The 23,238-nt window shown below is 44.9% G+C and overlaps 1 protein-coding gene across 1 annotated transcript in view; it reads right to left on the minus strand.

Moving 5' to 3' along the window:
• Positions 1-666: 666 nt before the first annotated feature.
• Positions 667-23,238, minus strand: part of Dennd5a (DENN/MADD domain containing 5A) — a 93,082-nt gene continuing 70,510 nt past the window's right edge. The window contains exons 13-23 of the mRNA XM_005380255.2: positions 15,600-15,684; positions 13,672-13,756; positions 13,081-13,209; positions 7,708-7,829; positions 6,517-6,662; positions 5,842-5,960; positions 5,280-5,461; positions 4,628-4,710; positions 3,965-4,088; positions 3,073-3,241; positions 667-1,720 (exon numbers count right to left, since the gene is read on the minus strand). Coding sequence (XP_005380312.1) covers positions 1,537-1,720; positions 3,073-3,241; positions 3,965-4,088; positions 4,628-4,710; positions 5,280-5,461; positions 5,842-5,960; positions 6,517-6,662; positions 7,708-7,829; positions 13,081-13,209; positions 13,672-13,756; positions 15,600-15,684 — 1,428 coding nt within the window. The 3' untranslated portion in view covers positions 667-1,536. The remainder of the gene's footprint in view (positions 1,721-3,072; positions 3,242-3,964; positions 4,089-4,627; positions 4,711-5,279; positions 5,462-5,841; positions 5,961-6,516; positions 6,663-7,707; positions 7,830-13,080; positions 13,210-13,671; positions 13,757-15,599; positions 15,685-23,238) is intronic.

Here is a 23,238-nt window from a genome sequence, read left to right on the forward strand (position 1 = left end):
TGTTAATGTTTCCCTCCTTTTATCCTTAAAATAAAAAAAAAATTTAAAAAAAAAAAAAAAAAAGAGGTTCCCTCGGCACTGTAGGACTCATGGTCTAGAGGGCAGGCCCAGCATGGGGCAGGCACAAGGGAAGTGCCAGCATCCAAGAAATTATAGCACTAAATGACGTAATGACTAACTGTCCAGGGAGTTTGGGAAGACTTTATAAAACTCTCCCACTTGCCAGCCCTGGAAAAGCAAACCATTCTTCCAAGAAAGGGCCTTTTCCCTTTCAGGGCAGACAGAGTCCTCTGTGTCCTATGTTCCCACATGCTGTCTCCCTTACCCTTCTAAAAATGGCCCATCCTGTCTCAGCCAAGTGACAATCTTTGTAATCCTGGACTGGTCTTTCCCCCTCTGTTCCTCAGTCTCCTCTGTGGAGTGGGAAAATAACCCTTATGTACATCCGTCTCAATGAGCCACTTACCAGCTATGGGGGCTCCTGGCCCTGCAGGGGGAAGAACTGAGGAGACCCCAGGCCTGCAGCAGCATCGTGGGCTGTCCAGAGCCAACTGAGGTCCGGCTGGTGGGGAGGATCGACACACAGCCTGGTCCTCTCAGGCAGACCAAGCTGCACAGCTCAGCCACTGACTGATCACCCCCCATAAAAGTCAGTGACCCGTACAGTAGGTTTTGTTTCAGGTGTTTTATTAAGTGGGCCATATTGTAGCTGGTTTCTAAGTTGCAAAACAACATAAATTTAACAGGAATAACATAGCCAGTTAGACTGTGACAAGCTTTTCCTTTCTTTAAAAAAGAAAAGAAAAAGAAATACTTAAAACACACAATGGAGGGTTAAATAAATAAAGTGTAAGAAAAAGAAAAGAAAAGCTGTTAAAACATGCGTATGTTTACTTCTGTGCAACTGTGTGCCAAGAGGAAACGTGCCCTTCGGCATAGTGACAGCACTGTGACACGTCCCGGCAGGTCTCCTTCCCAAATAATACTGACCAAAAAAATCAAAACAAAAACCCAAAAAACAAGACATGGGGCTGACTCCTCAGCGCTTGCTCAGAGGCACTACTAAAAATCCCTAGATTGGAGCATGGGGCTTCCCGCTCAGCACATCTGTGCATGGCCCATGAAAGCCAAATATCCATAATAATGTTAATATAGAAAACATTAGTTAAAAACGATGTAGAATGGCCTCATCAACACGTCGGGGCGGGGAAGCCGAACAGCCCCGCGCGCAGGCTCAGTCCAGGAGGCCGCAGGCTCCCAGTGTGTGGCCATGCGAGGGAGGGCACCAGCTTCAAAATAAGCGGCACCAACCTCGCTCCCTCTTCCTGTCACTCTCTCACATGAAAGTGTGTAAAAAGCAAATCGGCAAATAAACTCTAAAATAGATTATTTTTTTCCAAAAATCCTCTAGTTTTCTTTTTACAGTGAGTGTACAACTCCTCTCCATTCCCCGCACAACTTGCTTGGGTCCCTTTGGGAAGAAGGGTGGAGCTGCAGGGAGTCTTTCCCTTCTCGCTGCTGGCTGGTGCCGGGAGGTCAGATGTCAATGCCCTTGACGAGGGATGTCTCTAGCGTGATGTTGAACTCCTGCAATGTCTGCAGCACACGGATCAAAGAGTTGACCAGTGTGTGGTCTTTGATGAGTGCCACGTCCTCATACATGTGCGCGGTGATGGGGCAGTCGGCCAGCAGGGCAATCCAGTGGTGCAACAGGTGGTCTCTGAGGGGGCAGGAGTGGCCCAGGCCAGGACGAGAGGCAGGGGAAAAGGAAGAGAGACGGCACAAGGTCAAGGGGAAGACTTGAGCTAAATCTGAAGCTGGAGAAGCTGGCGGCTCCCACGGCCCCCTTCCCCTCCCTACCAGAGCTTGGCTCCCACTGGGAGCTGCCAGGCCTGGGACACCAACCCGAGCTCGCCCAGGCCGCAGTGAGCACTACTCCCTCATCCACCCACCACGGGAATCAGCACGATGCCCACAGCACTTCACACATGCCAGCAGCTATGAGCGTTAACCTTCGTGACAGCCCTAGGCTATGCGGCAGGCTCATCATTATCTTACTTCACGGATGAAGGAACTGAGGCACAGAGATTAAACAGCTGTCCAAGACCACACACTAGTAAGGGACTGACCTGAGATGTGAACTGGCAAATCTGGCTCTACAGTCTGTGTGTGCCTGTTTATTTGTTCATTTTGACCCAGTCTTGTTACGGTGCCTAGACTGCCTGCAAGCTCCTGGGCTCAAGGCCTCAGCCTCCTGAAAGGTGCCCGGATTAGTCTATTTTTAATCTTACGCCACCTTTCTCCTTTGTATGTCCTGAATAAACTACTGCCTCAGGTCTACCTGGGCTTAATGCTCTCTCACCTGACACAGCGGAAGAACCCCTCATGATCCTTCCCACTCCACAGCACACACCAGTGTCAAATTCGTATTACTTCAGTGCCCTGATAAACAATGCTGCCCTAATATGGGAGAGATCTTTCTCTGTCCCAGGTCCTCAGGACTCCCAGCTTCTAACTGTGCTGCCCCTCACTGCCCTTCCCACATTCTAATGGTTACTTCCTCTTACTAAAGGTGCATCACCAAATCACCTCCTCTCTGAAACCTTCTATGATCTTTCTCTTCTACACTGTTAGCATACCTTATGAGTGGGCACTTCTCTGGGGGATTCTCACAATCTTCTGCTTCTCAAAATTGGAACAAGTAAACTTCTAAATGGCAGGGACATGTTTTACTCAGCCCTCTTCCTGTCACTTTCCATAAGGCCTGGTACATTCAAATGTTTACTGAAGGAATAAATACCATGTATTCTGCTTCCAATTTCCCCAGCTGGGGTGACTCTGAACCTTCCCATGAAGACACGGCCCCACCTCCGCTAGTTACACCTGCGTTCCCTCAATGATTCTTCCCACACATACAGGGGACACACAACGGAAATTAATGCTAAGAAGCCCTTCAAGGCATCCCCTGCCCAAGGGTCCCTGGACACTATCCACTGCCACCTGGCACGACACTAAACTCTGGCACCACCTCTAAGCCTGGCTGCCATGTCCCTGTGCCCCGGGCCGCAGTACCTGGCTCCCAAGCACACCAGCATCTGAAACTTGCCGTCCTTGCCGATGTTCCGAGGAGTGTTGTTGATTGCAGTGACAAATCGGCAGAAGTTCCGGGCTCTAGTATGCCAGTTCTCCTCGGGGACTACTTCGTTCTGCTCCAATGTCTCATAATAGGTTTGTGCTTTTTCTGTGAAGAATGGAAAAGCTTGCCAGTGACAAAGGCTCTTAAAATCCACCTGTTTATCCTGCAAGCCTCTTCAAGTCCATGCAGACAACTTCACAGAATAATACAAATGCTCAAAACTCAGTGATCATATTTCAAAATGAGCCTTATTTTAAAAATTTATTCATGTGGCCCTTAATATAAAGATGGTCTTTTCCCTAGTCTGGAGATACCGTAAAGCTCTGGAGATGGCTCCTTCCATGAAAATTCTCTGAATGGACACCATAAACAGTGCTTGGGCTCCACTACTCCCAACTAGCCTTTTTTTTTTGGTCATTTTGAGACAGGGTCTCACTATGCAGTTCAGGCTGGCCTTAAGCTGACTTTGTAGCCCAGGCTCATCTTGAACTCGCAACAATCCTCCTGCCTCAGCCTCCTGAGTGCAGGGATTACAGAGGTGCGCTACCACACCAGGCTCAACTGGCCTTTTGGATCAACAAAGAGAAAATGAGACTCGGGATTAAGCCTGTGCTGGACAAGAGCAGAAAGAATCTTCACCCAGTTCTCAGGAGGTGAAGGTTCACTGCAGAGGGGGAAGAGGGCCCCTGTCCTTCCCAGTAAGTAAAACCAGAACAAACAGACAACAGATCTAAGAGTTGCTTGATCTGGATTCTGCACCAGACCCCACAGTCAGCATCCATGCCATGTTGGGGACCCCACCTCCCTTCATACCCCAGCCCAACTCACCCAGGAAATCCCAAATGAAAACATTCTTGAAGAGCCGGGGCGACTTGAACCCATGCTGGAAAGCCTGTTCCAGGGCCGAGACAAGCCCACACTCTCCACAGAGCAACAGCGTCAGACTGCCGCGCTAGGTAAGGAAACGGTAACAAGGAGGTCTCCGCTGAGCTGCCTCCCCCGACCAAATCCCCCAATCCACAGCCCAGAGTTGGCAAAAGACTGTAAGGGTCATCCCTGTTCCCCAGGCCTTGGCACAGTGTACTCTGGCTCAGAGCAGCTCTCAGTAAACAGCTGCAAGGGAGTGGGTAAGGAACAGATGATGGATGTGGGTCACACACAAGGAGACTCCTCACCAGGAGGAATCAAAGCCAGTATGGCCACTGTCTGCAGAGACCCAGGCAAGTCTAGAGGCAGACAGGAACCAGCACTGTTTACCGGGGACCCCACAGACCCCACTGTTTCATCAGTGTGGAAGAAAACAGAGAACCAGAAGCAAAGGGCCCCAGAGGAAGGAGCGGGCTCCACCCTCAACTAGCTGAGGCAGACTGTACCTGACTCTGGGCTGTACACAGCACATAAACCTGGACAGCTCAGGAGGAAAAGCACAAAATCTAAATGACTCCTTTTTACTCAACGTGAGGCCCTGGGTTGGAAGGCAGGAAGCCTTACCTCTTTTTCAGGCTTGTGGAAGTGCTTCACAATGCCATTGACTGCCTCCCCAATGGATTCCTGGATCTGCCCAGTATTCAGCTCTAAGAAAAATCAAGCAGACATCCTCATCAGTCTCAGAGTGCTTAGCTGACGAGTAGGAAATGAGGACATAGGGAGATGGCCTAGGGACACACAGGGTAGCTAGACCCCAGGAAGCAGAGACTTTTACCCACCCAACTCTGTTAAAATAGCCCTTCCCAAAATATTGGTGGAAAAGCCAAAGTTAATACTTGAATTCTAAGAAATGCTGGTAAAATTTATTTTCCATTTTACCCTGGAATTTCTGACAACCAATAGATAGCCAACACTTAACTGTGAAGCCTATAAATCAGCATGAGAAGGCCAGAAAGCAGACTCTTCTTCTATAAGATAATGGAAAAATATTAAAGAGCACCCACCTAGGCTACATGAACTTCCCCTCTCCTTCCAGGCCTCTGAGGACAGTGCCACATACTGCCTCTGATCCCTAAGAGGAGGTGCCAAACCCCTCCGGCGGGGCTGTCAGCAGAGGCGGTTCCTCAGGCAGGTGCACAGGCTGGGCTGAGGGCTCCCAGAGATCTGTCCATCCCCAGGCTGGGTGGTATGAGGTACCCTCCCCTCCCCCACTTACTGGGCTTGTTGTTGGGTGAGATGGTGACCAGCCTCCGGATGACGCTGGGGGACTGCTGCAGTGGTGGGGTCCGGCACGGCCTCTCATCCACCTCGGGCAGGGATGTGAGCAGCTCCCCAACTAGCACCCGCTCCAGGCTTCCATCATCCATGCCCTTCCCCAACCACCGGCCACAAGGGAACCTAAAGGGAAGCAAAGGCCTATCAGAGTTTCCAGGTCCTCCAATGTCTTTCCCCCTTTGCTGCCCAAGAGCCATTAACAAAGCTCATCCCTAAAGAGAGGCTATGAAACCAAGCTGGGACTCCTTTGAGGCCCTGTTCATCCCACCATGTATCATCAGAGAAGCCACCTGAATCGCATGAGTGGCCTGAGACCTAAGCATAGCAATACCATACATCTTCTCTTTGGAACTCTCCTTCTGTTTCTTTTCTAGTGCATGAAGAGAGGCAACCTCCAGCCTGTCAAAGAGGTTCCTAGAGAATGCATACCCTCAAGCCTCAAAGACAGCCCCCGGAGGTACCTCTTGCTCCACCACTCCAGGGCACGGGGAGGGAACACTTACTTATAGGTATGTCCTGTGATTTCATTCCTGACCATCACATACTCCACAAGCCATTTGGCATACAGCCCAGAGTTGTCATGGCCAATCTGGACAGTAGTAAGCTTCCCCAAATTCTGGCACTGTGAGAGAACACGGAGGACAGGGCAGGTCAGGAAAACAGGCAAGAGTAGCAATGCTCCAAGGTACAAATCTGACTGGCTGCCTGCCACCGGACCCTCAGCATGTGCAGAGAGAGCTCAGAGCTCCACCACTGCCAGGCCTGGTGCTACAGCATTATCTCCTAAGCAGTATATGGTTGAGAAAGAAGATCTGCTACTCAGAAGAATACGGCCTGGGTGCAGGAGGCTCTGGATATGGGTTCTGAGGTCTCAAGGAGCACTTGGGCTCAACAGCTGAAAGAACTCTGGGATTTCTCAATACACCAAGCACCAGGAGGTATGTGAGCCCGGACAAATAAATGCCTTCCAACCAAGATCGGGTGGGAAAAGCAGGCTCCCCTTCCTTGAGGTCAATCCTTGGCTCCAGTCTCAGATCATCTCAGGACAAGTCAGCACTCTGACACGTAACACTGTGCAGAGCAAGGCCTCCATAAATCCCCACAGAAAACTCCCTAGAGCAGCTGTTGCAACTTAGATCCCCACAGAGCTGGGGTTGTGGACCCCAAGTAGTACGCACCTCAAAGGTCATCTCTAGCACATTCCTGGGAATCTGCAGGACTTGTGTTTCACCCAGCTCTCCAGCGATACAGATCCACGGGTTGGCCGTGAACATGGAGCCCCCGAGCTTCTTGCTCGGTACGATGAGAATGTGGTACGGGATCACTGTTTGAGGAAAGTCACAAAAGGTGTTTTGGGGGATGAGGAACTCCTCCCACACCTGAGAGGCCTGGCCGGCCCAGCAGACTGGCATGACTGCACTGCTGCTGGGCCAGCTCCAGCAGACCCAGCCCTGGATGGTCTAGAGTGCTAGCCAATCCCCTCTCCAACCTCACTTCTCCAAGGGTCAATGCCCAAACATCAAAACCTCAAGCCCACTTATGGGTTAAAACTAAGTGAACCTTTTTTTAAAAAACATTATCACGAACTCCTGACATCATACTGACCTGTATTTCTGAAAACTTTTCAATCTCTCCTCTCATGCACCCCACTAACACTCTCAGGAGAGGCCACTCAGACACTGCACTACAGAGTGGACTCTGCCCACAGATACACCGTGAGTCAGGGACTGAGCCCGTCTGGATTCAAACCTACTGCCACCCGAGGTTTTTCCTACTCCCTCAGGAAGAGCTCTTTCTCCCTTAGGCCTGTGCCAAAATATGTGCCAAGTGACCTCTCAGACCAGCAGAGAGACTCTACAGACATGCAGGGAGAGGGGTGCCCTCGCTGCCCTGCCCCACTCCACTTTCATCACCTGAGGCTCCCAGAGCAGTGCTCAGGACAGCACTGACTATATGATGGCCAAAAGGGTTGTGCTTCTCCATTCAGGTAAGAACAAGAAGCTTCCAGGAAAATATGAACACAGCTCCGAGGAAGGAGCTGCTCCCCTTGCTTCTCCCCACAGAAGTGAAAAGCAGACACGAAGTGGAAGGAACTAATTTTCTTTCCTTAACACATTCATGACAGGGCTGTAATTCATACATCTCACTGCCGGATAGCTGTGAACCACCAGTGGTACACACATGACTGTCCCAATGGAAGGCATGTGACAGTCCCATCAGGTGATACAAGCCACTTAATGGGACAGTAGTGCATGAAGGTAATGGTTCCAACCAGTGGGAATGTGTTAAAAAAGGGACAGTGAGCAAGCCTGGGGAAGGTTCAGAAAGGTGGCTGTGAGCAGGCCACTGGGGAGCACAGAGCTACTCACAGATCGTCGTGAAGACATTGGTGAAGCAGAAGTAATCGACAGCATTGAAAGAGAGCAAGTGATAGAGGAACTGCTCCTTCTCGTCATCGCAGCGCAGGAAGGCATAGCGCTTGTACAATTTTCTGTAGGAAAGGAGGCAACACATCAGTTCCCAGCCAAAAGGAGGGAAGAGAGGCTACAACTACCCAGTTCTAGGAGCAGAGAGTTGAGGGAAGCATAAGATGTCAAGTCTTAAGCTCCTCACGGTCACTCTGGGAGACAGGGAAAGTGGCTTAACAAGTTCACAACGGGGGGGGGTAATTCACGCTTCACTGCTGGGCAGCTTCAACCACTGTGGGACACGCATGACTGCACTTTTTATTTTATTAAAAAAATGACCAATAAAATTATTAGACCCGTTTGTACCACTAGAGGTCCCCCACTGGGACGGTCATGCATGTACCAACAGAGGTTCAAGCCAGCAGAAACGTGTGAAGCCCAAGCAGGAGCAACACAAGTCAGGCACGGCCTGTGCCCAAGGCTGACACTACTATAACATAAAGTGTTGAGAGATTATGGAACTCCTTTTCCTAAACTGAGGGCTCAAGTGAAATTCCATCATGGATGGTACAGGTCCTCTTGGGCTTCTAGTTAGGCTGTCATAGTATACAGAATGTCAGTAGCAATGGCAAGGGGTCTGTGATCACCATTCATTACAGGCCTAGTCTCAAAAACTCAGCAGACCTGCAAGCCATGAGTCACAAACACTGCTCTGAATGTGGATAAAAGGCCCAGGAGTTTCTGAGGCAACGACAGGCAGGCTTCTGCTTATGCCTCTGGCCCAGGCACAGGTCAAGGAAGAGCTGTGCAGATCACGTCCTTCCACTCTCGTCAAGCCTTTTCCTTTCATCACCACTGCACATTCTGTAAAGGGCAACTCCTCTCCCTGGATATCTTCCCCAAGTAAAGAGCACACTGACAGAAATGAGACAGACAGAGACAGAGGGAGAGACAAAGAGAGACAGAGAAAGATAGAGAGGGACAGAGAGAGAACTGTCCTAATGACCAGACAGATTACAATCACCATGGCCAGAGAACTGGGAGTCAAGAGATTTGGGACTGTCTACCTTGATAGGCCAGCAGGGTTCCTTCAACAGGTAATTTACCAGCCAAGGCCTATGAAGCGCAGGTTGTGGAGGGGGACATGCCTGGCCTCAATCAGTCTAAGTGAAAAAACTGCATGAGGTAAGACCACCCATAATGAGCTGCCAAATGTAAGGCTCTCTCTGGGAATTGAAAACAAGCTTTAATAGTCCTAGGAGAGGTTCTAGAATAAGAGCAGCACAAATTTACACCGGTGTTGTATAGGACGAAGGACTCGTATGGAAACCAGTTTGGTTAGGATGGAGGGTTCAGGGAAGTACACAGTTAGCAAGGAAACTGAAACGTTAGATTAGCATCAAATGAAGTTAAGGCCCTAAATTTTTAGGCTAAAAGCTGCAATTTGCTCTGTTAAGTCACAGGTTCTGAAATCTACCCTGCCTAGAAATAAAGAAAAAGGCCTGCTTAGAAATAAAAGGAAAGCTAAGAGCCATTCCAGGAAATGTAATGTTAGTGCAGGTAAGGTGTGAAAAGAGGATAAAGACTAAAACAAGGCAGCACCTCTTGTGACGCTGGAGAGGAACAGCCAGTCAGAGCTCGCAGTGAACCCTGCAGCACCTCTGCAAGAGGAGATCACGACCACAGTGCATGTGCTGCGCCACTAGGCTGTGATGTTCACCAGGTCAGCATGAATTAAAATGCATTTTAAACTTACCAAAATAAATTAATTAAATTAAATAAAACAGTGCAGAAGAAAAATGAAGGAACCATGTGAGGCAGAAACTAAGGACTGAAAATCTGTGTATGAGAAGTAAAACAAAGCAAGAAGTCAAAACTGACTCCAAATCTGCAATGTAGGTAAGGAGTGGAGGAAGGGTATCTGGAGAGAACACTGATGACATTAACAAAACTGGAGAGAGAAGCAGTTATGGTCAACATACTATAAAACCTGCTTTTGTTCTCCCTAAGCTACAACTAAGACATCTAAATGGAAATAAATGCAGGACTGCAGCTCATCAAAATCCTTAGAGCTGGAAGCTTTGGAAGTGGGAGTCACCTGCTAAGAGGTGACAAGAGTCATGAGAATGGGTGAGATCACAGAGGGTAGGGGAAGGCAACAAAGAAACGGTGTGAGGGATGCAGCACAAGGAGTGCTGTAAAAACCAACACCCCAAAAGAATAAGGGAACAAAAGGAACAGGATGGGAACAGGTCATGGCAGCCATATAATGTCAGTTTCAAGATAAAGGGGACACTACATGTATTAGTCACTGCAGAAAGGTCAAGGAAGAAAGAGTTTGGGCTCCTAATACAGGAGCTGCCTAATTTGTTCCTTTAGAACATGTAGTTCAATGAGTCCCACGAATATCTGGCCCCTTTACCCTACCTCACCTTATCCTATCTTCAAGTTGCAGTTTTAGGAGCTAGCTGGAAGTCCTGGAGACTCCTGCACATTCTATCAAAATACATTTGCTGAAGGCTATTCTCCTCCTCCTGTCTGTACAGCTATTCATATATTTTATGTGCAGTGGATGGATACTTACTAAGGGCTAGGCAACATGCTCAGCACTGGTTCATGCCCTCAGTAAAATCCCATTTTAATAAGCACCAAGCAAACTGATAATTATGGCATATCCATGATAAAACAGTACTATAACAAATGTTATGCATGCCTAGAGGAGAACAGACCACATTGCTGGGAAAACTAAGAAAAAGTTGGCAAAGAAAACTAGCCAGGCATGGTGGTGCACGTCTGTAATCACAGCACTCAGGAGGCTGAGGCAGGAAGACTGATGCAAGTTTGAGACCAGCCTGGGCTACAAAGTGAGCTCAAAGCCATCCAGAACTGCATAGCGAGACCCTGTCTCAAACAGACTAAAAAAAAAAAAAAAAAAGAACACTTCTGACTAGACCCCAAGGGGTTGACCAAGTGGGTACAGGTCAGGGACTAGGGTCATACAGACGTACACAAGGGCTGAAGACATCCTGAAAAGAGTGAATGGCATGACAGGGCTGAGGGCTAAGCAAACTGGGGAGAAAGACAAGAGGATACAGCATAGTGCTACAATTTGACTGTGTCCCTTAAAGTTTCAGACGCTGGGAGCTTGGTCCCCAATGTGGCAATGCTGAGGTGACGGAATCTTTGAGAGGTAAGGCCTAACTGAAAGGTCATTAGGTCACAGGGCATCACCCCCAGAAGAGATTAATGCTGGTCTCAGGGAGTGAGCTCTCGTGAGAGTAGATTGTTATAAAGCAAGGCCACCTCATACACTGTGTCCCTTCTGCCTGTGGCGGTTTTCTTTTGCAGTTCTCCCCCATGCTGTGACACAGCCAAGGACACCCTTACTAGAGGCCAAACAGATGGAGCCACTCTGATCCCGTACTTTCAGCCTCCCAAACTATGAACTAAAGAAAGCTCTTTTCTTTATAAAGGACTCAGCACTCAGCACTCTACAGCAACATGAAACAAAGTAATACTTGAAGGAGTCTCCTTTCTCTTTCCTATACCATACCCCACTCAAATTGCAATCTATGGGAGCAAAACTCTCATTTTCCACTCACTGGAGCAGCAAAGGGGTCAGACTATCAGGTGAGAAAATGTTATGTATTGAATAAACTAATTTATCTCTTCAACAGGGCTGTAGTTTTAAAAAACCAAGATCAGCTTCCTCACCAAGGTCTGTGTTTCATTTGCTGTTGCCAAGACGCTTAAATTCATATGCCCTAGACCGTGCCACGTCCTGGCCTTCAGAAAGCTCTTGTGTCAACCTCTTCCACCTGCCTCTCAGCCTGTCCAGTTGCTGACTATCGCCCCTCCTGAGGTTGACAGGCGACACGCACACTGGCCCACCGGGCTGACTCTTGTCCAGTCAGACTCTGGTGCCTACACAGCTATAATGACAGATTTTGCTCAGGACACATTCAGGTCCTCTAGAATCTGGTATGCAAATGTTTCCCTTCGAAATTCTGGGTTAACGTGTTCACTTGTTTCTTTTAGTTGTTCTCCCAATCTTTCAATTTTATTCCTAAATTTTGTCACTTTAGGGAGTCCAATTAAACTACTGTTAGAACTGCTATTTCCTAACTTCTCAGGTGAGCTCTAATTTTGCTCAAGATTTTAAACCTGGGTTATTGCTGTAGTTTACACACATAATAAACAGTCTAAACATTATATTTTACTTTGGATAAAATCAGATCTTTAGATCAAAATTTCTCACAAAGTCATATACTAAACAATACCTTTTAAAGGATGCTTAAAGGAATTTTTAAAATAAAGGCCCCATGGGTCTGCCAATAAAGGAAGAGCCAAAAATGTTCTATCTGAAAAGACAGTAAGAAGACTGAAAAGACAGCAAGAAAAGAGAAACCTTCCTTCCCCCTCCTCCTCTGGTAGCTGGGAACAAAAAGAATGCAGGGGATTAAAAAATTAAGAGAACCATAAGTTTAGTATCTCCTGGGCGTGTGAAGGCCTTGATCTCCTTTCCTCTTTTCAGATAAAATGTGCAGAGGGAGAGGGCCTGTAAGTGTTATCTAAAAACCCTCTAAGTTCTAGGGAGACACAGGGAAGGGCCAGAGAGGAAGACCAAGAAATTGGTTGCTTTGGGCAAACTTGGTTTAGGAAACAACAAAAGAAATAAGGGAATAACTCAGAAGTTTCATTTTTAATTCTCCAAGCTTTACTCCTTCAGGCAGGAAAGAAACAGAGGAACAGAAGAAATGGTCTATGCTTAGGAAGTATACATATCACCTGAATACAGGAAGGAATGAAGGACCCCATCATTTGTTACTTTTTTTTTTTTTTTTTTTTTTTTGGTTTTTCTCCGGTACCGGGAACCGAACTCACGACCTTGCGCTTGCCAGGCAGGCGCTTTGCCGCTGAGCTAAATCCCCAGCCCCACTTTTTTTTTTTTTCATAGTACTGGAAATTGAAACCAGGACCTTCACATTGAGCTACATGCCTAGCCCTTTTATCATTTTGCTAAGCCACCCAGGCTGGGCTCAACTGTGACCTTCCTGCCTCAGCCTTCCACAGTGCTGGGATTACAGGCATGTATTACCACACCTGCCTGTGTGACTTCTCAAAGGAAGCTAGTTTTAGGCATACAGATTGGCAAGAAAGTACTTTACAGCTAGAGGAAGAAGAGAAAATGCTGCAAATCTTTCACATGCAACTTGAGTTTCGCTGAATGCAGCAGCAAGGACACACTAAATGCTCCACCTGCCCGTATAGGGGTTTCCAATCTCCCCCACCATTCCTGGAAGCCCAGTTCTACTCCAAGTGCAGTGGCCTTACTTGGTAAGCTCATGCTCTGAGAGAAGCTGCTTCAGGTGTCTGGAAAGTAACTTTTTCTCCATGGACAGTCGCACCCATGCTCTGGCCTTCCCCACATCAGTCTTGATTTCCCCTATGTTCTGGATATGCCTGAAAGAAAACCAAAAAAAGAAAGTGGAGTGTAGATGGCAGATGACCTCTCTGCCAATACCTCACCTGTAAAGCCAATGGGGGAACCCTGTGCCACTCGATGAGAGTTCTTCTCTCTTGTTCTCCAAATTCTGGGCCTCAGTGTGGCTTTACCAGACAAGATCACCACAATTTGGAGGATAAAGACAATATAGCCCTCAAAAAATGAGGCTAACTCTGAGCCCCAGAGCCTTGAGAGACTCTCTCATGCTCCTTAGTCTGGTACAGTTCTCCAAAAATGCCAGGAAACCTAGCTGTTCATACAACTGGACAAATGCATCAAGAAGCATGAGAAGAACAAGGGGGCTTCCTGGTAGCTGTGATTCTGTAACAGCCACTGAGATCCTGTTAGGTGAAGTGAACACCAAAGTGACAACTGAAAACACGAGTTTAGTGGTCTATTATAGTTGGGTCCAGACTGACCTCATATCCTGAATCAAGGAGATCCTCAGGGGAGACATGACTGAGCTGGCATCAGATTTCCTCCGTTCTGAATCAAGAAGTATTCCTAGAACAGCAAAGGTGGTCATATCCAAGGAGAGCTGATGATCCAATTGGCTAACTACTCAAATCACAAGTTTCCACGGGAAATAGTTGGTTACACTGACAATAACTTAAGCAATCATTTCAAAAATGTTTATTAGGTTCTCACTAGAGATCATATTTTATATTTTATGTACATTATCTCACTTAATTCTCTATCCATTTGTAAGGCTGTGAAGGAAGACAACACAATTTCCCCATTTAAAGCAGGCACTAAAGTTCAGAGAGGTTAGCAGCTTTGCCTAGGTCACCAACTGGCAAAGTCAGGACGGGAATACAGCTCTCCTGCCTCCTAAACTACCGTGAGTTCATTATAACCTATGGAAACAGTGCTTCTGCTTGGAGCTGCTCCTCATGTCCTAGCCTGGCTCCCAAACTGGCTCCAGAAGAGCCAAGGAAACATGCGAAGGACTTGGGCCAGGGCACTCAGGCCTCCAGGACGATGAGATGCTGCAACACCTACATGTCCTTTCATCTGGCCCATGGTTTACAGTTACTATTTTCACCACCAAGCTGAGAATTCTGGGCTACAGTTCATCCCTTAGAAATAACTTCTATAACCTTCTTTACAAGACTCTGCTTTCATATCCAGAAAGCAGACCCCTACACTTCACCCCTACCCGCCCCCACCAAATCCTCATAAGGCTGCATAGGAACTCTTGTCCCTGGTTTTCATCTAATTATCTGCCCAAATCCAGTGCAGAGGTCAATTAGTTCAAGAGCAGAGTCCACACCCATTTACTCATCCTATTTAACTATTTTACCCTTAGGATAAGAATATCCAAGTAAACAAACTCTGGTAAAGAAGAGGCAACAAAGAATAGTATGAAAGGGAGATGCAGCCATGAAGTAAAAGACAGAAGGAACTGTCATGGAAGAGACACAACAGGATGGTATAAAGAACACTGAAAGTCAGGCGTAGTGCTGCATTCCTATAACCCTAGCACTCTGGGAGGCTGAGGCAGAAGGATGTCAAGCCTGGCCAATTTAGCAAGACCCTGTCTCAAAATATAAAATAAAAGGAGCTGGGATACACCACAGTGTGAAAGCTCTGATTTCAACCCCAGTACTGAAAAAGAGAAGAAAATAAGCAAACACTGGACTAGGAGACAATGAACCTTGCTACTAATCTGGCTTCTTCAAATAATTTACTTCATGATCTTAAATAAATTCATTCCTATCTAGCCCCTAGTTTCTTCTTATAGAATAAAGGGGTTGGACTAGATGATCTCTGAAGTCCCTGCAAATGGACGTTTTTATTAAATTAGAAACAGAAAGGAAATGTAAAAGATCATTCACACCAGCCCCTTGAGTTCCAAAAAAGGACAATGACTTAACTCAAAGGGTAGATATAGTAATGTCAATGCTCGTGTCAGAGAAACTCTAAAAACAGCTTCCTCCAAATACAGGACATGAGCATCCATCTCAGTAAAGCCCAAATTCATTCAAAGACTGGCCTTTTGGTTATTATTTTTCTTTTTCTTTTTTTTGGTTTTTTCTCCGGTACCAGGAACTGAACTCATGACCTTGCGCTTGCCAGGCAGGCGCTTTGCCGCTGAGCTAAATCCCCAGCCCCTGGTTATTATTTTTCTATCTTGGTGACTGAAATGGTACAGACGCACATAACGAAAGCAAACTCTATTCCTTTGGAATGTTGTGTGGATCAGGGAGCTCCTATGTTTAAAACAGAAAACATGCCAGAGCAAAGACTCTACTGGCCTGAAACAGTCTGCTATAGCTGACCCCTCCAGGGAGGGAGGGGAAAGTGGACTCAGGGACTTCTCTGCAGTGGCACAGGATCATCTTACCTGAGGTACTGAGGCTTCCTGATGCAAGTTTTCTCTGCCGGTTTTCCTGATAATGTAGCAGGTGAGACCACAAGGCTGACTTCCCCTGAAATCAATGTGAGGGAGAAATGTTTGGATTTTAGAGGCCAAAGCTTTCAACATATAGATACTACTAAAAGTATCTGTATTGTTTCTTGTCTGAATCTCACAGGCACACAATATATACAAAACATACCCTTATTAAAATACAGGAGAAACATAAAAACTAGAAAGGAACAGAAAAAGGAATGGTCTTCCACTGGGAATAGGAAAGAGTTGTCCAAGAGGGGTTGGAAAGGGACCACAACATAAGAAAGAGCAAGGCAAATAACCTATCAATCTCTAAATGATCTGGTGGTTGAAGGGTGGGCTGGGTGGAGCAGGAGGGCTTCCGCACAGAAGGGCGTATGTATGTCCAGTCTATGGGATTCTATGAAAGCTTCTGAATTTCTTATGTAAAGGCATCCCTGTCCTTAATGCAGGCTGGAGAGGCTGATTTATCACTACGATGAGGACTTACTATTAATGGTACAGCTGGGGAAGCCCGCAGAAAGGCAGGCTGCTACCTAATGGCAAGGCCAAGATAAACTATCATCAGTATAACAGAACCCTGCCGTTTGGAAATGTAAGAGCTGCAATTTAAACTATGTGACAGACAGAGTAATTTGTCATTGTGCCAAAGCACAAATGTGAATAGCATTTGCAAGCCTGACATAAAGGAGCAATTCACCCGCCAGTGAATGAGTTCAGCTGGCCACCTGTGGCCATTAATCATGACTGTCAACTTGACTGGCTTAATGAACGCCCGCCAGGCCGGTAAAGCACACGTCTGGGTGTGTCCGTGGGGTGTCTCCAGAGATGAATGTAGGCCAGCAAACTGAGGGGTAAAGACCCATCCTGGTTGTGGGTGGCATCATTCCAACAGGCTCGCACCGAGATGGAAGAAGGGGAGGAAGGAGGAGGACATCAGGCTGGTTTGAAGAGCCCACTCTGCTTGAGTGCATGCATCCCTGCCACTGCCATCGTCTGCGGACACCAGACTCCAGGTTCTTCAGCCTTTCCACAGCGACTCACACCAGCAACTCTCCAGACAGACTCTAGGTCTTCATTCAGTCGTGTACTGGCACTGCATCCTAGATCCTTCTTGTTCTGCGACTTCCAGCTCCCTGGACTGAGCAACTACTGGATCCTCTGGTCTCCAGCATAGCCAATGTGGACTCTCCTGCCTCTAATCCTGTAAGCCTAGCTAAGTCCCCTTGCATAATTTTATATGCTTTCCTTATTGATTCTGTTCCCATAGAGAACCCTAACCAACATAAAACCTCTGTTTTTGTTTTTGTTTTTTTTTTGAGATGAGTGTTCTTCATGTTGCTTGGGCTGGCCTTGACCTTTTGATCCTCTTGCCTCAGCATCCCAGGCAGCTGCTACTACAGGCATGTGCCACTACACCCAGATGCCTCGTCTTTTTCTAATGATCCTTCAGGACATCGTGACTCTTTTTAAATGATAAAAATTTTATTTCAGATTCATGGTAAATATTTCTATGCGGTGGATATACTGTTTGGTTTAGAAGTAGGATTTATTATAACCTTATAAACTTAGCTCTGTATTGAATAGAAGTAATACTAATGATAGATGCTATCATATCTCAAGGCTTGCTGTTTCTTGTTTCTTCTGTAGTACTGGGGATTGAAACCAGAGTCTTCACATTAAGCTACATATCCAGCCCTTATTTTTTTTAATCTTTTATTTTGAGACAGGGTTTTTTACTAAGTTGCCCAGGCTTGGGTCAAACTTGCTATCCTCCTGCCTCAGCCTCCCACAGTGTTAGGATTATAGGTGCACCTCCATGACAAACTCAAGGCTTATTATTAATTTAGCACCATGTTAACTGTTTAAAGTAGTCTTTTAATTACCACTCTCAACAATCCTACAAGGTAGATACTTCTACCCCATTTTCTTTAGAGAAGAGCAACCTGAATGTGAAGATTTAAAGCCCTGTGATGAATGTGAAAATCTGAAGTCTTAAAATTTATCTACTGAGAATAGGAAAGACCCATTTTGTTTCTATTCACCAACTTGACATATTTTGAAAAAAAATTCAAACATATGAATTGGGGGGGCACCCTCATCTATACATTAGCAAACTGTCAAATAAGTTTACTGTGTTTGGCTTTCCTATAAGATTTATGCAGTGTAAAACAAAACTCAACAACTTCAATGATAATAAAACTATATACAAATTAGAATTAGAAAATACTATTTTTATTCATCAATATATAAAATATTTGAAAACATAAATTTTCAGTAACTTTAATGAGACTTATAACTCCCATGCATTGATACCAGGAAAGAATATTAAGATTTTTAGAAGATAATTCAAGAGCTTAAAATATTCATGCTCTTTGACTTAATAATTCAACATCTAGAAATCCATTTACCCATCCATTTACTAAAACTATTACAAAGTAGGCTCCTGGAAGGGCAGGGACTTTGTCTTACTCATCTCTGAATCCCCACCACCTACACAGACCAGTAAGAAAGCTTAGTAGGACCTAAAGGAACTGTCCATTTGATGTGACACACATGAAGTGAGACCCCTCACATGCAGTGCTGCTGAAGAGCACAGCCAGGCCACCATGCCGGAAGGAGGACACCCCCGGCTCACAGCAGTCGCAGTGGTGAGGAGAAAGAGCAACAGGAAAGTGTCAGAGGTGAGCTCCCCTTTGTCTTCTCTTGCAGTGGTGCTGCTGGGTACTGCAAGGTTCAATATAGCCTGACTGCCCATTTAGGGGCACGGCCACACAAGGTACAGCACCAGATTCTCCAAGAATATCATATGCATGAAAAGATGAGAAAGATGAGGTACCTTTTCACATACCAATCCCCAGATTACAGTTACAAAACCAGTATGAAAAGCCAAATCTCACCTCTAACAGGCAGAAAAACATACGAGAGATAAAAGCTCATCTCCTTCACTGAGTTAGTGAGGATAATGGCTTCTTATGAGGACTTGCTACAGGCAGCTGTGCGTGCAGCCGGTCAAAGCTACTAAGAAAATACAGGAAGTCATTAGCAAAACCTGATGCTGCGGTCTCTGCTTCCTAAGGAGACAATATGTGTAGTGGCTCAGTAAGGTGACCCAGATGGGAGCAGTAAGATCACACTGAGAATGAATTTAGTCACAATCTGAGTCCACAATGGAGAGCAAGCAACCAGGGTGAGACCACTAGAATGGAATATAATTGAAGCATGTTTTAGCAGCAGAAAGGAGTTTTGCCCGCAGCTAGCAAAACAGACACGTACATGGTGGTGGGACCTTGACACAGAGTGAACCTACAGCTGAACATGCATCGCTGAGGCCATAAAAGCCCTGCCACAAAACATGGACCCTCACCGTCCTCTAGTGAGTGTCACTGTTTCACACTTGGAGCTCTGCAATCCATGACTCAACAAAACAGAAACTCCCATAAACTGTTTTGCACTGGTTCTCACCAAAGTAGTTGCCTGTCTAGCCAAAATGAAGAGAGATCAACACAGGGAAAAAAAATTCCCCATGCTGTGAGAATTTTGAAGAATACTGCTGCAGAGCCTCAGAGGACAGTTTTGGAGTATATAATGATACAGTACTATTCTTCAAATTGCAGAAATAAGCCTAATTCCCTACAGATTTTTTTTTTTTTTCAGATAAGATCTTGCTAGGTTGCCAAGGCTGGTCTCGCATTCCTGGGCTCAACAATATTTCTGCCTCAGCCTCTCAAGTGCTGAGATCAGGCATGTATCACTGTAACTGGCTTATTCCTAGAGATTTGTATGGAAATATTAAGGTTTTAGGGTTATATATCTTATCAAAAATCTGAAAGAGTTGAACTATAGTGCCACTCTTGCTAAATTTTAAGAAAAATGGTAAATGGACTATGTATATTTTACTCACTTGTTACACGGAAAAGGAAATTCTCCAAGTAGCACCCAGCATAATAAGAGCTGTCGTGTTACACACTCAGCACATCCCAGGTTCTTATTTTTATTATACCAAGTTATCATACCAGCCCTGAAAGGTGGGTTTTATTAACTACCTACCTTGCATGTATTTAGACGATAAAGCTCAGACACTGTAAGACATTTATTTAAAGTCTTCCAGTTGAGCTAGGATTCAAAGCCAAGACTTGCTGATCCAAATCCCCAAGTGTATTACACTGTATTATACTATAGGACTCTCAAAATTTTAGAGATTCAATCTACAATTTTTAACATTTAAAAACTCTAGAGTCACAATCTTTTTTTTAATAATAATGAAAGGTCTGATATAGCCCAAATGACCAATAATAAAGGACTGATTAAAGTATGACATCTATACAAGATAGTAATTAAAATAAACATTTTAGAAAAAAATAACCACTAACATTTACAGAGAAACTCCCAGACACTATTTTTCCTGAAAATAAGACCTAACCAAAAAACATGCCTTAGCATGATTTTTTTTCAGGATGCTCATCATATAAGCCCTACCCCCAAATGAGCCCTGGTTAGGATGGTCAGCTAGGTGGACACATTTAGTACATCCACTGCAACATGCAATGGATGTACTGAATTACAAAATAATAGTATATAATTAAGTATAAATAAATATTATTGACATTAATACTTAAATAACATAAATTATAATAAAGTATTTGTAAATACCCAAGTGGGCACCTTGGAATGAGAGGTAAACACCCATGTAAACAGATGAACTCAAGACTGAACGCCAAGTGGCCAGTCAAAGTACAGACACACTGCACAAACAACCTGTGCATCGGAAAACACGTGGGCATGTTTGAGTTTAATACGAATCTCATGATTCAAAACATTGTGTGTTACAGCAGAGTTCTTAATACACGCATGTAAAATAAAGAAATATTTTCTAAATTTTGGTGCCTCCAATTTTTCATCACTTTTTTGTGGACCATCATTCTTAATGTGTCATCATTTCTTCAGCCACTCCTGTCTTGTAAATCTTCAATTAACACTTTATTTAATGGAAATTTTGTGAGGCCTGGCCTGCAAGAGCTTGTGGCTTGCGAAGATTTCATGGTATAAAATCACTGACCACTGTGTTGCCAACGCACCATGAGCAGGCTACATGGACAAGAAGTGCTCGATTAAGGAGTGCACTATTGCTGGACATGAGAGATAGGGGCCAATGGTCTACAGGAAATGGAGTCGTAGGAATTCAGGCCGCAATTCGGTGTTTGGAGAGTTCCAAAAGATGATACTAATGTAGCTGAATAAATGTAAACTATTGTACATGAATACATATAGGTTGTTACATATGAAAAAAATAAGACATCCTCTGAAAATAAGCCCTGTTGTGTCTTTTGGAGCAAAAATCAATACAAGACCTGGTCTCATTTTCAGGGAAATATAGTAATAGGCTCTGCACTTAGGGCAGTGAGGCAAATCTTTTAGAGATTTCAATGATACAAACAGCCCACTGAGCCAGGTGTGCCATAGGTTTGCCACCACTGGCTTAGGGCTTTATATTAATTATCTTATCAAATCCTTTAAAACTCCATTGTACCTATGAGAAAACAGGCTTAGAGAGACTACATATCTTGTTTAGTTTCATTAAAGTTATTATGTGGGAATCACATTTCAAAGCCACACCTATCTGATTTATTGTCTAAGCTCTTAAACACTTACTATATTATTACTAAAAACTTGGTTCAAAAAATTTGTTTTAGACACAGAAAAGATAAGCATAAAAAGCAATTACAAAATATTAACTATAGTACAATTCTGTTTGGCTTTAAAAAAAAGAGATATAAGATATATTGAGATATAAGTCTCAATATTACATTACTATAAGACTCACACTTTAAAATATACCATTTCCTGTACCGCTGTAAATTCTGATTTTCCATATATTCGCAGAGTTGTGTAACCATTACCATTATCTAATATTAGAAAATTTTCATCACCCTCAAAAGAAATCCCATACACATGGGCACTCACTACCCATTCTTCCCTTACTCTAAACCTTTAGCAATCTTTAATCTACTTTCTATCATGAATTTGCCTATCTAGACATTGTATTTAAATGAGAAGATATAAAGCCAGACTTGGTGGCACATGTGCTCAGGAGGCTGAGGCAGGAGGATCACTGATAGTTCCAGGCTAGTCTGTGCTACATAATAAGTACAAGGCCAGTCTAAACGATACAGCAAGACCCTGTCTCAAAAATAAATAAACAAATGAATGAGAAAGTATAATATGCGGTCTTTTGTGTCTGGCTTTACTTGGTGTATTTTCAAAGTTTAGCCACGTTATGCCATTTATCTGTACTTCATACCCTTTACTGCTAAACAGCACTCCACTGTATGGACGTACCACATTTACCTTATTTAATCATTAGCTGATGCAAACTTGGGTTGTTTCCACTTTCCAGCTATGATCATTAATCCTGTTATTAATGTCTGGTTAAGTTTTTGTGAAGAGGTGTGTCTTCATTTCAGGAACATCTGTCTGGAAGTAGGCTTGCTGGGTGTTAAGGGTTAGATCTAGAATGTCCACCCCGTCTCCTGCGTTCAGAGGTGCCTGATTCATGGGAACACTTCCTCCTGAGAAGATTCATCGTGGATGCGTTTACAGTGGAACATTATGTTGGAGGCGGGGCTGGTCAGAAGAGGCGGGTCACTCGAGGGGGCGACCTGGAAGGGTGTGTCTCCCTTCCTGCTCCTCCAGTTGCTCTAAGACCCCTGGCCATCACAGGTGAGCACCCCCTCTGTGCCCCCATGCCCCTCTGCCATCCTGTTTCTGCCTTACAGTCTACAACCATGGACTAAAATGTGAACCAAAATCAACCTCTCCACCCTTAAATTGTGGGTGTCGGTATTATGTTCCAGTGACAGGAGAGTAACTAAAACACTGGGTCATATGACAACTGTTCAACATTTTGAGGAACTGCCAGACTGTTTCCTGAAGTGGCTATACCATTTGACATTCCTAGGAACTGTATAAAGGTGCCAACTTCTCATATCTTTGACAATATTTGCTAGTTTATTTTAGCTATCATCGTGGGTGTGAAATTATGGTCCACTAGATAAATACAGCTATATATGGTACGTGCACAGAAAAACGTCCCCGAAGATGGATGGGGCAGATTGTTACCACATGTACTCAAATGGGAACTCCAGTGAAACAGAGATCTTACTCTGTTTTTTTCACTGAGGTAGTATCTCAAGTGCCTACAACAGTGCCTAGCATTCTGTAGGCCCTCACTAAATTATTTGATAGACACTAATTATTTTTCCATGATAAAACCACCATTTAAAAATTAGAGTTTCTTTCTAACTGAAAAATACATAAAAATAGCTAGGCTTTGCAGGGCACACCTATAATCCAAGCTCTCAGGAGGCTGAGGCAGGAAGATCATCTTAGTCAGCCTGTGCTCCACAGTGACTTCTAGGCCTGCCTAAACTACATGGTAAGACCCTGTGAAGAGAAGAGAAGAGAAGAGAAGAGAAGAGAAGAGAAGAGAAGAGAAGAGAAGAGAAAAGAAGAGAAAAGAAGAGAAAAGAAGAGAAAAGAAGAGAAAAGAAGAGAAAAGAAGAGAAAAGAAGAGAAAAGAAGAGAAAAGAAG

Source organism: Chinchilla lanigera, unplaced genomic scaffold (assembly GCF_000276665.1).
Source record: "Chinchilla lanigera isolate Chin_1 unplaced genomic scaffold, ChiLan1.0 scaffold00013, whole genome shotgun sequence".
Lineage (NCBI taxonomy): Eukaryota > Metazoa > Chordata > Mammalia > Rodentia > Chinchillidae > Chinchilla > Chinchilla lanigera.